General features: G+C 40.6%; 1 protein-coding gene across 2 annotated transcripts in view; it reads left to right on the top strand.

Moving 5' to 3' along the window:
* LOC147673384 (excitatory amino acid transporter 1-like) overlaps nt 1–8735 on the top strand; it is a 163747-nt gene extending 155012 nt beyond the window's left edge. For both annotated transcript variants that reach the window (XM_086947243.1, XM_086947242.1), the window contains 2 exons: nt 1139–1273; nt 5283–8735. In XM_086947243.1, coding sequence (XP_086803369.1) covers nt 1139–1273; nt 5283–5478 — 331 coding nt within the window. In that variant the 3' untranslated portion in view covers nt 5479–8735. The remainder of the gene's footprint in view (nt 1–1138; nt 1274–5282) is intronic.
* Nucleotides 8736–16756: the final 8021 nt, after the last annotated feature.

The raw sequence follows: 16756 nt of genomic DNA, 5'->3' as shown, positions 1-16756 counted from the left end.
AGGTGGTGTTATATGTGTATTTTCACTGGATTATACTCCTTCTGGCCATCGCAGGACTGGGTCGGACATCCGACATACTCAAGGTGTGCCCGACTGTAAATCAGGTGAGTGGACCCTCAGTTTAGTGGAGAGGGTAGTTTACCCTCTGCTCAAAACTGTAAATCAGCCCCCTAATCTTCATTTAGTGATATATTTTCTGATTGGTTTGCTTCGGGTAAAGTGTGCTTTAAATTTCAGAATAAGGACTCTATATCCAAGGTTGTTTTGTGAGTGGCTGTCAATAATTCCAGGTACTCATGTTAAATTTCCATTTAATATCCAATCAAGGAAAGAAAATATCTGGTAAAGGATTTTCCAGCAATTTTTACACCACCCACAAAATTTCAAATAATTTCTGGAAATTACCAAGGGGTGTGTTGGTAGTATTTTTTGTGTATGTTTTTCGCAGAGACAGTCCAGAGATTTCCACCTGCAGGTCATTTCTTTCAGGTGTTTCTTAGTCCAATTAGTTCAGTGGAAGCAAAACATGACTACCGCACCTAAAATGCATTCGGCTTGCACACAAAAGTCCAGAAATGCAAACAGTGTCTATAATGTCTAGATAGAGGTGTCCGCCTTATGTCGGTGTCTCCACTAGTCTTTTGCTGCAGTAGGATATAATAGATGAGATATATTTGCGATGGATCATATTGCTTATTGCTAAGCCTTCCTTTATCTTCTCAGTGATGGTTTTCAGCCCAGAACTGCACTCAGTTTTCATATAGGTACATATATGACCTGTCACTATGGATGAAGGCCGCAACTGGGTACTGTGCCACTTTCTGAAGAGTTGTATCATTTACATTTTTTTCTTCTAAGAATTGCTAGTAAAATCCTGTTTTTAGTCAAGATACAGGAGCAATTCTTTTGCAGAATGTATCGTTTGGCTCTGTGTTTAGAAAAACTCAGTCGAACTCCCGCGTACCCTCCTGGAGACAGTTGCACTCCATTGTAGTGCTCACATGCTCTGTGCAATATGAGTCTTGCTTTAAACTATTTTCCAGAACTGATTTTACATCCCGTTCTGCCCACACCATTCTTTGGTGAGCTTGTGGCCTGAGGTTTTCACTAACCGGATTTTATTTCCTTTCTAATGCAGTATCACCGCTACTGCAGCAAGCATTGGTGCGGCTGGTATACCACAAGCAGGTCTGGTAACCATGGTTATTGTGCTGACATCCGTGGGCCTGCCAACAGACGATATCTCTCTGATCATTGCTGTGGACTGGTTCTTGTAAGTATTTATTTTCATTTTGATCTTGTTTTAATTTGGATCAAGTTAAAGATAATATCAATTTCCAAAAACTGTCGGCCAGAACTTGGTCTACACTAAAATTAATGAGTCTTTTTTTGTATATTTTTATTGTGAAGTACATGTCAGTATGTAAACAATACATAAAAGAAGAGAATTAAACAATACATTATATTATGACCGCACAATAAATAACTATGAAATGTTAACTTCTCAGATTTCTAAACACAAAATAATCATAATACAGATATCAAAGATACAATATCTGAGATACTCGTAAAACCTGGAAAGGAAGAAATAGGAAAGGTGGACAAGGGAGGAGATTGTGTGGATAGTATACTATAGGTATTAAAGCATGTACTATAGCTAGTTAAAAGATAGTAGATATGAAATCATACAAATATAACATTTCTAGTGGAGATATTCCCACTAACTCAACAATTTCTAATAGGTTAACAGTAAGTCCTACTTAAAATAAGTGTTAATGGCTATAGCCCTAATGATAACAGTAACATCATGAATATAAATAATGATGATAATGAATTATCACGAGACAAAAAAGTATGGGTCCACCTAGTTGTATTTCCAAATTAGAAGGAAACGTCTTAAATATTATGAGAAATCGAAAATGCATCAGCTAGAAAAGGTTTCCCAATTTGGATGAAAATTCCAACATTTTCCTGCAATCTGTAATGAGTTTTTCATATGATGCCATTGTATATATTTCAATAAGCCATTCATCATATGCAGGGCATTGTGGTGTTCTCCAATGTCCTAATATACACATCTTTGCTACAGTGAGTGCAATCGCTATCAATCATCTCGTATGGTTTGTTAGATTTTGGAGATCAGTACCATCATGCAATAGAACACATTTTTCTGTTAAGGAAATGGACACGTTTAGCTCTATATAGAAAGGAAGTTGTGGAAGACCGGTATTCTTTCAAAACTGGACATCGGAATAAAATGTGTAGTCTATTTCAGTCCTCCTGAGATACCGGCAACAGGCAGATTGGTGTAGTAAACCTGCTGTCTTGAGCTTTTGTGGTGACAAGTACCAGTTATGAAGAATTGTGAAGAGACTAATTTTTATTCTGGCCTCTCTAATTCCTTAATTCATGTTCATAAGAACATCCACCCATTCTTCATCGGAATAAGCCACAGTAATTAACCCTTGCCATTTGATGTGAAGTTGTGTGTAGTAATGGGCATCAGTGTAGTTAAAAGTAACGAGTCTTACTTGAACATGGATTTCTAGAGCACTCCTTCCATCCTGAAGTTTTGGAGCCCTCCTTCATACTGGAAGGCGTATGGCCCCCCATCCAACTGGGAGGTCAAGAATAAAATTCAGATTCATGAGTTCAAGATCCCTCCGTCCACACTGGAGGTCTTAGTTAATATATTCTTGTATTGCATATGAAACATACTATGGAAGGAACTAATGTTGCCAGATTCATTAAGTTGGCAGGAAGATTTGTATTGTGATCTTAATAAACTCAATTACTTTTTTGATCATCATGATCTAGCATAGGCTCGGACTGTCTTAACCAGATAGAAAAGTGGTCTAGTTGGCAAACAAGACCAGAGGGTTACACCGAAACGTGAAACTAATTCACTGTAAACCCCAGTTGTTCTTAGTTCCTAATAAATGTCTTTCTACCTTTCTCATTCTCTTTCTTGCTCTTTTACTCTAACCGCCTACCATGAACACTTTGAGCACCATGTACAACAGTCAGGGTTTTATCACTAGAACTCCTATTGAGATTTCAGTACCAATTTACCATTAAATAGGAAATGATAACCCGTCCACAACACCATGCAGGCAAGGTGCTCCTTTCAGCATTTTTTTTATATTTTTCAAAGAAAGGTATGCAAAGTGTGGGGTGGGGAGTTGTGTTTTGGAAAACAATACCACAATTATCCTGATTTGCTGGTAGTTTTCTCTAAAGTGCAGAGAAGACATTGTTATGATTATTAATCGGAAAGAGACTCTTCAGTTTACAACTTTATTCTCTCTTATATCCACTAATGGACAACATGGCCACACTGAGTGCTCTCAACCTCTCTTACGCACCTCTCTCCTGTTTAGTCCCCACAAGCATTCCTATGATGTCACTACCTTTAAAAGGCTAGTGCAGATTGTTCTAAGAATAGATTACATCCCATTGTTTACTTTCCTGTTTGTGGCCAGCATAGCGAACAACACTCACAGACAGAAAAATGTGCGCTTCCAACGCTTTATCAGGTGTAGGGTGTCTCACAACGATGTTTTTGATGGTGTGAGAATAGCAGGTTACTAGGATGAGACTTTGTCAGAGTGGGAATTTCTGAATTGGAGGTGTGGATTCTGATGAACACTGGGAAACAATACACTTTTGCCTTGAGTTACCAATTTTATTACAAATTCTTTGTAGTCATGCAGTACCTTTCTTGAACTGAAATAATCATGTTCTCAATAAAATGGTTTAGTATGCTTCAGGTTTGTATTACCACTACCTTCGACTCTCATTATGCCCATGTATTTACAACCTTTTTGATCATAATGTGAAGTACTCCTGAGATCATATTTGTCTAGGGTCTCATTGCAAGTGCCTCGGACTCACCATGTTTCCACAGACCTCATAATTCCGATGGGCCCGGTGATTAACTTTACTGGATGCATGGGAATAACAGGGCCACTTGTAAAGAGGGCTGAAGGTTGTTATTACGCGTGGTGCAAATTCACCCTGGAGCAATAACTTGCAGCCCACTGCTACAAGTATCTCCCGACCCTCTTATTCCAGGCCCAGTGTCAATGGACCTGTCGTTGATGCTGCAGGGGTTGCATACAGCTAATCAGTGCTTCTCCCATCTGAACCTTGCAACAGCATGGGATAGCCCTAAATGCTCACCCAGACAGGATAAAGCCTTTCCCGATTGCCACCACTCCACCATTTCCAGACAATTTCCGCCTTTTGGCCCTGCAATTAGGAAAACGCTCAGTAAAGAGCTGGTGTCTCCATGGCGTTGTGTTTATTTCCCATTTGTGCAAGAAAACTGGTAATTGGTGGATTTTAGTGCAGGCCTACTGGCTAGCATCAATATCCCCACTCCAACATCTGTTGAATTAGTAGCAAGGGCCTCAGTGGTGTATGCTTAAGTTTAATATTGCTCTCACATGCTCCACCAATGTTGCCATTCAACAACCTTGTTCATGTATGACATCTCGCTTGAACAGGGTAACACTTCCTCCTTAGACGGTGTTCTGATTCTCAGAGCATTCAGATGTTGCCATTCTCATAAAACAATTGTTAAGGTTATGCTGCATTACTCAGGTAGACATTGGAGCAGTGAGGCATTTATTTTTCTTTCCAGGCCCTGTGTCGGAGGCGGGCAGTGTGGTACTTTTGTAGTGGCTTGAACTCTGAGTAGAGGGCATTTTCCTGTGACCACTGGTCTACACAACATCAGTTAGCATCTTTTGCAGAGTACAACCCTGGGTCACATCCTTGGACCTTGTAACTGTGTTAACTAGGAAGTAAATTTCAATCAAATTAAGTAAGACTTTTGAAAACAATTTGTTTCGGTAGATCTTCTACAGAAAACTGAACATATTCATTATTTTGCACAAGTGCACATCTGTACATTTTTATATAGTGTAGCAAAGTGTGCTTATTTATTAGGATTGTAATAATGAAGAGACCACCATAACTCCCTTAATTACCCATGTCCGTTTCCATTATATTTTAACTTTTACCCTTCCGTTATATCATTCCTCCAAATTAAAAATTAGCACTTACTTTTAGCACTTTAAATTTACCTTTTCTTTCGAATTCTTTAGTTTTCAATCTACTATTAACCTGAGATGTATGTATTCTGAGGTCATAATATGGAGAAAGTGATGCATCACCTTACTAATCATTTAAAGTTATGACTGCTTAATTTCTAATATCTGGTCAACTTTGACTGTTGCTGGGTAAATTCTCCTGTAATTGTGCATTTTTATGTTTAGGGACCGCCTGCGAACCACCACCAACGTGCTTGGAGATTCACTTGGAGCTGGCATAGTAGAACACCTGTCCAGGCACGAGCTGCAGAAGCAGGACGAAGAACTTGGAAACTCTGTGCTTGAGGACGAAAAATCCTACCAGCTGATCTGCCAGGAGAATGATACCTTGAAACACCCAAACAGCGAGAGCAAGCTGTGATCAACTGCTGGGGAACGAAGGGACCGTTAAATCGGCGAGTGATAATACAAGAAACAATGGCACTATTTTAGTGCTTTACACACAAAACAGCACAAGAAGAACTTGTATAAAAAGACTTTGCTTCAAAATTTCAGAAAAGGAAATGAACTCTTTGGACCACTCCCAACTTGCCTAAAAATGAGGAAGCAACATTTGTTCTCGGTTGTTTTCTTCTCATTTAACATACGAAGGCACCAGATTTGCGCAATCAAAATCAACTATAGAGTTACTGAGTGAGATTGACTGGATGGGAGGGCTTGAGGGAATGAGTCAACATCTCAGAGGTCTATGAGTGACCATAATGTGATGTAAAATGTGACAGAATCGCTCCTGGTGCGGTGTTACATCTTGTACAGAGAACTGTCTCTAATAATGATATGAGAGAATCTCTTTTTAAGTGATACTTGTCAAGTTCCACCCGCTGCGCAGTTCCTGGTCCTTGGTCCATCTTCAACCTTAACTCATACAAGAGAAGAGTTGCTTAAAAAACAGCAGTTTAGTCTCTCTGATATTCCTAATGACTTCTTTTGCATTATTTTGAAAAGTTTTTATTTGCAATAAGAAGAGCAAAAATCCCAACCAATATGTAATGTACATATTTATATTTTAAGGAAATACACAAATAAACTCCAGTAGGGTAGGAACAAGATTCTTGTTAACAACACATTGCTGACAAAAGACCAGTTTTACCTGAAATTTAAATTCTTGTTGAATTTAATTACTTTGTCACAGCGCGTAAACCAGATAAATTAAAAAAAACTAGCGAGAGTGGAGTGAGAGTTTTAAAACTAGATTGAAATCTTTCTTAAACGGATCCAAATTTTAGAGATTACATTGTATTTTTATTAAATTATTCTCTTGAGCAGTGTATTCTGGGATGGCTAAATTATCTAAATAAGAGCGTGACTCTTACATTTTCACTTTGAAAGCCAAGATGCTAACCCAATCTGCAGCAGCATTTATACACATACGTATATGTGGTCCTCTTTGTCTCGGCAAAGGGTATATGAGAATCAAAGGAACAAGTAGGGATTTGAATTTCCTTAGCATGGCTCATTATCAGGGATTTACACTTTATCTACACCCAATTTAAATGCCACACAGCTTAATTTCCAACCGTAGTCTGAAGGAGAATCTAATCATTGAAAGCTTAATTACCAAGAAATAATGTTATGAACCCATTGTGGCAAAGCAAAAAAAGGTTTTACATGAACATGAGAATAAAGGACACATCTACAAGGCCACAAAAATATCTGGGAGCTCTATTTTCTTGTAGGCTTAACTGAGTTGCCACCTATATACCTCATTTTCATGAAATTGCCCTTCCGCATTGAAGCACATGGTTGCTCGATAGTTCTTTAAAATAAACTGGAGAAGATAATCGAAATATGAGATCTCAAAAGTGGAAACGGGAGCTATGTAAAGCGTGTTCAGGGTTTTTAATATTACTGGACTTATATTTTGGATACATTCCATAAGTGTTTGTAAATATAATTGCTCACTATTTAACAATGGATCATTCTGTGCGGTGTACGAAGACGACCTTAGTTTAGATTTATAGATGTTCTGTCTTGCATTTGGCTGCTATAAACGTTATAAACACTACTTCTAAAGTGTAGCCAATTAATGTGGAGGCTCACTGGCCTTTCTCTTGTGCAACATGGATTCAGGCCCTTTGTGTGCAAGAAAATCCTTGCTTTTGGTCTAAATATTTCCCAGTTCAGAAGATATTATTCAGCATCTTCAGAACCTTAACCTAACATGACTACCCTTCAAACAATCTATGGTGCTTACTCAGGTCAAGTCATTGGGTCTTTATTTCGAATAAATTCATAAAAGACATACCATTTAAAAAAGCCTTAGCATAAAAAAAGTTATAAACATCACAATAACTCACAAATGCACTAGACAGGCTATGGCATAGTGATGTTTTTCATGCCCAAACTACAGGTACTCGAGAACTGTGGGGGTGGTTCACAAAATCACTTCTGAATGTGGGAAGTAGTACAGCATGAGTACCTTTTTACGTTGTCTTATATACCTTTGTGATTTGGCCCGAAACAATAAACTCACAATGGAAACAGTTCAGAGAGGGCACAGTCCTTTCTATTTATACAAATTTTATATGAATATTTACTGAACATTCTTCTATTAAGAAATGGAAGAGTATTAAAGAGTACTACAGGAGTACTCTAAAATACCTTTGTGACTATGTCTATAATTCTTTTGTGGTGGGGGTCAACCTTAATAATAATAATAAGGCACCCAGGCGAACACCATGGTCGAAGTTTCCTGTGCTTCCACATGCATAAGCAAACATAGCACAAACTCTCTCACCACAATGGAAGGGCAGAGTGTAAATTAGACCTAATGTGCCATATGTTAATACAATGTTTTGGTTTTCTTGTTTGTTTTAAAAAAGAATTCCAATGGAAGAATGAACAGCAGTGATCATTTTCTTTTTATATTAAGGTACAAACAGTTGTAATTTAATTTGTTGTTTTTTAAATTTTTTATATATATATTTACTGGTTGTGATGGTGGGTTGTCAAAACATGAAATGTACTTCTTTCATTTAATCACGGACTAGGTAAAATGTCGTCAGAGGAGAGAGCAAAGTTGGACTGTTCTAAGTTGATATCAAGTGATATTTCGAGCATTTTGATACGGGATTGACTGTGTTTCAGCTCACAACTTTTCAGAGCAATAGCCTGCTGAAATCCTTTTGTGCATCAGTTTGCTGCTGTTGACCACACATAATCAAATTTTCTGGTGCAACACTAGTTGATAATGTCTTCACTTTTAGGCCTGGACCAGAAAATCTCAAGCAGAGCAAAGATGCTACGGAAAATAAGGACATAACTGGTGATGCTTCAGAAGAACATACTTGTGCAGTGTCTGAGCAAAGGTTCCTGGGTCCATTGAGAAATAATCTCTAAAATTGTACTTTTATATTACTGAATTACAGAACAGTGTTGTTTATAAAGAACACCCAACTGTTTGCTTGAAAAACTCTACAGCGGACCCTCTTAAGCTGTTTTTATTTTAATGTTGAAAGTGTAATATGTGACGCTTCCATAGGATCTCTCTGGGCAAAGCAGATAAAATGCCTATCTTGAGATGCCAGCGGAAGGCAGTAGATTCATGACTGGTGCCCGTCTGTGGCTGATTGTGCGGGATTTGTGGTATGTAAAATAAAACTGGAAATTAAATCCTGAGACTATGTGTGCCCCTTTTTTCAAGATGACATGAGGTTTTCTATTATTCCATTGGAAGTAAGGCTCTGCTCTTGCAATCTTTCTTCATCTATTAAACGAATCCATTGTATTTATGCTAATTCCCTATGGAATTCTATCCATTCCACCTTCTCATTTTTACTACTTCCAAACATATGTCTTTATTATTTTTTTCTAGAGACAGAGACATGCCCCACATATGACACTTTTTGAGCAAATAATCTCTTTCTCTGAGTCTTTCAGATGTACCACATATGGTGAAATGTCTGAATTTCCCAGCAAACTCTTTGGCCACTGTGTTTATTGCACATATCCAGATTTTCCTTTTTCCATATCTTTCTGAAATCATATAACTTCCATCCATTCCAGTGTAATTCCTTCTTTTTACATAAACAGAAATGTAAGTGGTTCCACTTTTTAATCCTGACTTCATTTATCGCAGAGTTGTACAATGTAGTACCATTAGGGCACACTCTTTGCCAGTTTTTGCGGATTATCACTGTCCATGCAAAAGAGCTTAATTTAATTCTGTAATATTTCAAACTATCTTATGTGGGTTTCCTAAAAATTAGCCCTGGGGCTGAACATTTGATGACAACCCAGATTAACTTTTTTCTAATCATGTCCTCTCATTTACCTTTATATTACATTTTTAATTATTTGGATCTTATTTAATTTTCAACCTTTTCTCTTTTTATTTTAGCAGCCATATCTCTCTTTCATAACACCTGTTTTATCTCTTTCCCTTCATTTATCCGCAGGTCCAAATCATTCCCATTCTAATTTTCCCAGTAAAACTCTTCTTTTTTCCCTTCATTAAAAAAAACACCAAAAAACCTTCAGGAACATTTATATAGTGTTTCACAAAATTTACTGAAATCACGAAATTTTACTCCCCCAAATATTTGTTCTCTAGTATTTGTTTATTTTATGCACCAGAACGTCCTGGCTGGTTTCAGGCAAATGTTATTATCTATATTTTTACACAGCTTTTGTGAATTGATAGATTGTCATGTTAATCTTTGCCCTATAGCTTCAGCCTACTGGCTTGGTGCACCAAAACCAAAATTCATAATTTTCAGATTTGCGTGCAAACAGGAGTTTGTGGATACATAAGGATTTCAGGGTTTGGGTACATTACTGCATAGAGTTAATACCCCAGTGGCACCACCACATTAAACACTTACTACACCCGACCTTTCCACTGACATATTTTACAAAGAAAAGCCTGCTGCAATTGTCTAGTAGAACTTATTGGGGGAAAATGTGAAGCATTTCCAATCCAGTATGTTATGCTTCATTTGGGCCTGCGGAAGTAGTAATAAATATTATTGCCCACTTCCTGCAAACACTGCACCCTGTGGAATCATTATTTACTAGGTGCATTAATGGCTTCACACTAACCTTGCATTTCTGAATGTGGATTTTACAGACTAATTGTTTTGTAAAGGCAATAAAAGCACTATATACAAATACCTGGGCAAGAGTGAAATTGGGAAACTGAGTCTGTACAACGAGGAGTATACCAACATACCAAGGTCTAAAACAAGGCTGTGTTTTAGCTTCAACCCTTTTTAACCTCTTCCTCTCGGACCTTTCAAGTGAGTCGGCTGAAGTTCACCCACCATCACTGGCTCACAATCGAATTCCTTGTTTACAATACGCAGACGACATAGTGTTGCTGAGCAAAATGCCAATTAGCGTACAAAGAGCACTAAACAAATTAGCAGCATACTTGAAACAGAAAGGGCTGGAATTAAACAAAGAAAAAACTAAAGGGGTCCGTCTAGTAGACCCCCAAAAGCTTAAGTATAAATAATGGCGAACGGTTTAAAGGTGGAAGAACAAGGGTCTTATAAGTACCTTGGAATTATAATATCACAAGGAGTGAAACACACGGAGCACAAAATTGCAATACAAGCCAAAGCCAAATCCTTAATCTTCACTTACCGTTCGTTAAAAACAAAAAAGGACTGCCCAAATTATAAGCATCTGTTAAAAGTTATGACGGTCCAATTTTTACCCACCCTATCCTACGGTCTGGTTACTTGGTGTGGCAAGGAAGCCGACCTATTAAATGATCTACAAATCAAAATCTATAAAGCTGTTTTTAATCTTCCAAAATCTGCCTCAGCGTCGTAAGTCAGGCTCGAATTTGGACTGCAAAACCAGAGATTCAGGAGCATGAGCGGCTTCGTGAAACTATGTTACAAACTTAGATCTGCAGATCCAGATACAATGGACTGGCTAAGCATGGAAGAAATTAAAAACTAAGGGGAGCCCAGAACCCCGTGCACCTGGGGAAAGTATTTGAAATCCTGTTTGAAAGAGTTGGAGCTGGAATCAGCATGGGAATCCGGGATGGATAAAGCAGGCCTGAGTAGATCGGCCAACGTGGCAGCAAAAAGGAAATCCTTTCAAGAAGATAAATGTATATTTACAAAACGTCGGCACGGCTGGACTATTATCAACTCTTTTACAGCAGGAAAACCACATGCTTACTTAACTTCCCATTTTAGCGAGTATCTGAAAAGAGCATTTATAGATTACATGATGGGTATGCACATCTCGTAGGATCCATTACCATCTTGGAAAGGTACCTACAAGACGGAGCAATGTCAGCTATGTGGTTACAAAACAGAAACCTTAGCCCATTTTCTTTGTGTATGTCCGGCATTTACGGCTCAGAGGCAACGACTTCTGAAACCCACTTTTAACGAGCTAAAGATCCGTTCCTGTATACAAGCCGTAACAAATTGGTTGGGAGGCAGTTCTGTAATTCTGGCGTGCCGGGGAATCAAATTCCTGGCAGAGGTGAAAAAACGTTTGGGCCAAATCGAACAGGGGGAAGACAATGAGGCAGGACATTATGGCCACCCTAACTCCAGGGACTGTAAAGGAAATCTTGAACCTGCAAAAACAGACTGAGAACCCTAGATAGGTGAAGTGTCTCTGGATGAAAGTTTTAAATATTGTTTTACATTATTTACTAGCTGTGGCGCAGTAACAATTTTAGTAAAACGTTTAAATTTGGTATTACTATTTTAGCATGTGAAAATTGTAATAATTTTATAATTTTAATTAATTACGCAATAAACCTTTTGACTTGACTTGACTAGTAATAAATATTATTGCCCACTTCCTGCAAACACTGCACCCTGTGGAATCATTATTTACTAGGTGCATTAATGACTTCACACTAACCTTGCATTTCTGAATGTGGATTTTACAGACTAATTGTTTTCCCTGTCAGATATTCTCCTGTTTTTGGTAAAGAGTTTAGATTGATTCCAAATTGGTATGCTATTTCTGGGATAGCAACAGGCAAAGTGAGGCAGAAATATTCCAGAGCATTTCTCATTGACCTAAATAATTGTTTTGACAGTTTATTGGGGGTTGCTTCTTTCAAATGGTCTTTGTTGTTTTGCATATTCCTTGATATACCTAAGGATGTTTTATTGTACACCTTCCTTAATTAACTGAAGTGTCTGAATGTTGAGGCCTTTTGTGTTATGCCACAAATGGTCATGCAGTTGCTCTCCAGGGACAGACAAATGCTTTAATTTTATCGGGATCTCAAAGTGCCTCTCTGTAAACATGAATGAACCCTTTGCCCAGATCCCTAGGCCACCTGTAGTAACTTGGCAGTATCAGTGATGGGTATTGTTCTCTACCAGCAGTACATTAGATCCTGTGAATACAATTGCACTGCAAGGGCATAGCTAATTAGATCCTTTTGAGCTGATGGATAGTCAGGGCCAGTTTAAGGCTGTGATATCTTTATCCCGACCGAACCCGGTTTGTCTTTCTGTCTGTCTGTCTCTTCTACCCTAGAAATCAAAAGGCATACATAGAGCCTCTCTGGTACTGTTTGGACCCTCACCTTCGGTGTTTGTCCAACCATCTACCCTTTAGGACAAAAGACAATATAGGAGACACTTGTCCCTATGGCATACCTCATACCTTGGTCCTCTGGCATGCTCATAAGAACAAGGTTTTTCCCAGGGAGATTCTGAATCCCATAGTCTAACCCAACACAGAAGTAGAAGACAGAAATAGGTTCTCTAGAAAACTACAGCCACATATGCACCCAGCACAACTAGACATGCACCCGCCATGAAATTGCACATGAAACCTAAGCCATTAGGCTCTAGCATTCTCAAGTGTGACTTGATGACATTTAAATATGAAATACATAAAATAATAGTGTTTTAATTTGTATTTAATGTATAGCCATTACTACAAGCATGAACCATCCTGGAAAGAACATAGCCAATCTGGTAAAGATCATTGGTAAAATCTTTTAGGATTTAATAGTGATTGGCGTAAGGGATGTAGTTTAGGATGGGTGAAAGTGTAAGGCCCAACGTCATGAGCCAGATAAAAGCTGCTGTATGGGCAACACATCTAACCTATAGCAACTAAACTGTTACTTAGGCAATGACGGTCCAGAGAGGCGACTTCTCCAGCTATGAATGCCTACCGAACATTTTGAATATTCTCTCACTCTGAGCTAAAGAGGAGGAGAGAGCAGAATTAACATAATAGTGAGATACCACATGAACAGTGTGAGACAAACGAGTGTCGTTAGAAAATGGGCACTTGCTTAAGGCATACAAAAATTGATAGGTAGAATGCTAGTTATTAATTTGTGGTGTGCTATGGTGACCTTTGGAAAAGATTTCTGCAAATTGATCTATCAACAGATGTGAAGAAAATGAAACTCAATCCAGTCCTTACAAGTTACAGCAATAAAATGCCCTTCAGATGTCTTTATTGTGCACATCGAAACAAGAGTTTTTTGTACAGTATCTTTCAAAGTGAACTCATCAACTCAGGATACCATCATTAAATGCTGAATCGTTATGAATATATTACATTCTATAAGTGAACTCATCATAGTGCCCGGATTCACTTCATTGCCTCCTCCAAAGCCCATTTCAAACTCTTACTCCTCTGCAACAAGGTCACTAACAGCTAGATTCATGAAGCAAAATTGCGATCACAATAGGTGCGAAAAAGGAATTGCGATCGCAATTTGATGAAAAGAAATTCAAGACAGTTGAAATCCAAAAATTGCGAATTCGCTAATATTTTTTTGCGATATCGCAATTATATTCGCAGAATCCTTGAAGAAGCCCATTAGCGATTCTGTAATTGCGAGAAACCATGGATTCTGCGAATAACACTGCGTTATCGCAAATATTTCGCAATCGCAATTCATGAAAAATCGCAAATTGCGAAAAACCCAAAAATCGCATTTTGCGACGCGCAATTTAAGGAGAACCCAAACCAGGTGGTAACCAGTAAGGATTTTTTTTTTTAAACGTATCCTAATTAGCAACAGGTGCAGGCCTGACCAAACACACTTAAGGAGATGCAGCTGCAGCATCAGGACTCTCACAATGCCAGGACTCTACAAAGTGGTCAGGCGGCGAAGGCTACAGCGAGCAGCACGGAACAGACGTGGGATCCAGGAGCGGATATTCCGCCAGCGGGTCACCCTTCTGGGCCAAACCAGAGAGCAAATATACGCTAAGTACCGCCTGAATGGGCCAATGATCATCAAGCTAATCCAGGACCTAGACCCCCTGATGCAGCACCCAACAAGGAGGACCAATGCCGTGCCCACACATGTCCAGGTCTTGTGCAGCCTGCATCTTCTGGCCTCTGGAAGCTTTCAGGGGATAGTTGCAGTTGCAGGGGGGATATCCAAGCAGCCCACCATGCCCCGCTGCCTAAGGAGTTTCCTAGATGCAATGCTGACCCAGCTACACCACCACATCTCATTCCCCACCCGCTAACAGGACTTGGATGAGACCAAGCATCAATTTTACAATGTTGCTCAATTCCCACATGTGATAGGATGCATGAATTGTACCCACATCCACATCTGCCCACCAGCACAAACGGAATACATGTACCGCAACCGCAAGTCCTACCACTCCCTCAATATCCAGATGGTGTGCAATGCTAAGACATACATCACGGACATAGTGGCACAGTACCCGGGGAGCACACATGACTCCTTCATATTCCGGCACAGCGGCCTCCACACATGACTGGCCAGTGGAGACTTTGGTGAAGGACACCTACTCGGTAAGTACACTTGCCCCACAATGTTACACTGTGATGATGTAGCTGTGCAGCACAGGCACTCACCCTCTGCTCCTCTCATTCAGGTGACAGTGGCTACGCTCTCCGTGAGTACCTCCTCACCCCATACCTCAACCCTGCAACACCACAGCAATGGTGTTACAATGTAGCACACATACGTACAAGAAATTGCATTGAGAGGACATTTGGCCTTCTGAAGAGCAGATTCCGCATACTTCACAAGACTGGTGGGGCCATGAAATACGAGCCTAAGGTCTGCTGCCGCATTGTGGCTGTGTGTTCAATACTACACAACATTGCTACCAAGCACCGGATACCTTTAGAGATATCTGGCAGTGAGTCGGAAGGGGACCACAGCCCACCTGCACATGCGCGTCATGCACGCAGGGAAAATCCTGCTAAAGGACACAGACGGCGCAACCAAATCACAATGAACTGTTTCTAGTGCACCCATTCCCCTCCCCCAACACTTCATTAATGCACGACAATGGAAATAATGACATGAGTCTGATGTACTATTATTGAATAAATATTATTGTTGGTTGCACAATAATATGGTATTATTTTAAACAGTAACATATGAGGAGTATTGCGCCATACTGCTCAATATTTTGTAGTGGACATGCTTATGTCAGCAGCATGTCCCTGCCCTATGTACATTAATGTAATTGGCGCCTCCGGCGCGAAGCTCCCAGTCGCCTCTCGAGCTCTTCCTCCGGCAGAGCACGTGATGCCGCAGTGGGCCTGCAGCTGCGGCGTGGAACACTGACCTGTGATGAAGACAGGCTGCTGTGACTCGATGTCCCCTCGCTTGTGTCATCCCCTCCTGGGTGGCCTTGGCCAGTTGGCTGCAGAGCCTGGACAGCAGTGGTTACCTGCTTGAGTGCCCGTGCCACGTCCTGACAGCGTTGTACCACCTGGAGTTGCATTGCCAGAGACCTACGGGACAGCTGGGAGGCGGCGTTTCCAATTACGTAATTTGAGCGCGTGTACGCCGAGAGGCTTGTGAGGAGCTGGCGGCGGGTGAGGTTCGCTGGCTGACCATGGCCGCAGTGTTTGCCTCCATAGCTGTGGTCATCCGGTCCATGCGGTCGGACAGATTGGCAACATTCCTGCCTGTGTTGTGCAGCTGCAGGTGTATAGGTGCTAGTTGTCGTGCCTGTAATTGGTGCACGCGCAGCATGCAGCGCTCTATTGAGAGCCCTGGCACACGCACAGTCATCCCCCTCTTGCGGTGCGTGGTGTACTCTGGCGCCGCTCCCTGACCTGCCTGCTGGGCTGGGTGGGCACAGTGGGTGTGCGTTGTGTTGCTGGTCTTGCAGCACCTGATGTTGACGGTGCCACTGGCATGGGTCTTGCAGCTGGCAATGGTGGTGCGCATGATGTAGCTGGCATTGCAGGTGGTGGTACGCATGCTGGCACTGGTGCTTGGCCAGATGGAGCTGGTTGTGTGGATGTATCTTCCTCACCCTCAGGCTCCTCTTGTGTATCATCAATTTGCAGCCCCTCACTGTCGCTGCTGGTGTTATCTGCGCCACCTGTGATGGAAAGTGGACGTTGATTCATTAGATGTATCTTTCACATGTGAGGTTGCTACATGCATGCTGGCTACCATTCCCTGACTGGCTGTTGCATTGAGTACATTAGGACTTGTCTGGCTGCATGGGACTTTTTGTACATTGTGGTCAGACTACATGTCCCACAATGCAATAGGGATGTTCTGATGTGCATGGGCTGCATGACTGGGGTTTATTATGAGTGGCTATAGGGTCATGGCCATTGTTAGGGGACAGGGTCGCAGTCGCATGGCACTTACCTCGGCTGTTTTTGGTGGGTCGGGATGAGTCCAGACGGGTTACCCCCACACATGCCTCAGGCTGCAACGT

This window comes from Lissotriton vulgaris, chromosome 12, assembly GCF_964263255.1.
Source record: "Lissotriton vulgaris chromosome 12, aLisVul1.2, whole genome shotgun sequence".
NCBI classification, from domain to species: Eukaryota; Metazoa; Chordata; class Amphibia; order Caudata; family Salamandridae; genus Lissotriton; species Lissotriton vulgaris.
The sequence above is the reverse complement of the archived record's forward strand: the minus strand, read 5'-3'. Positions and strand labels throughout refer to the sequence as shown.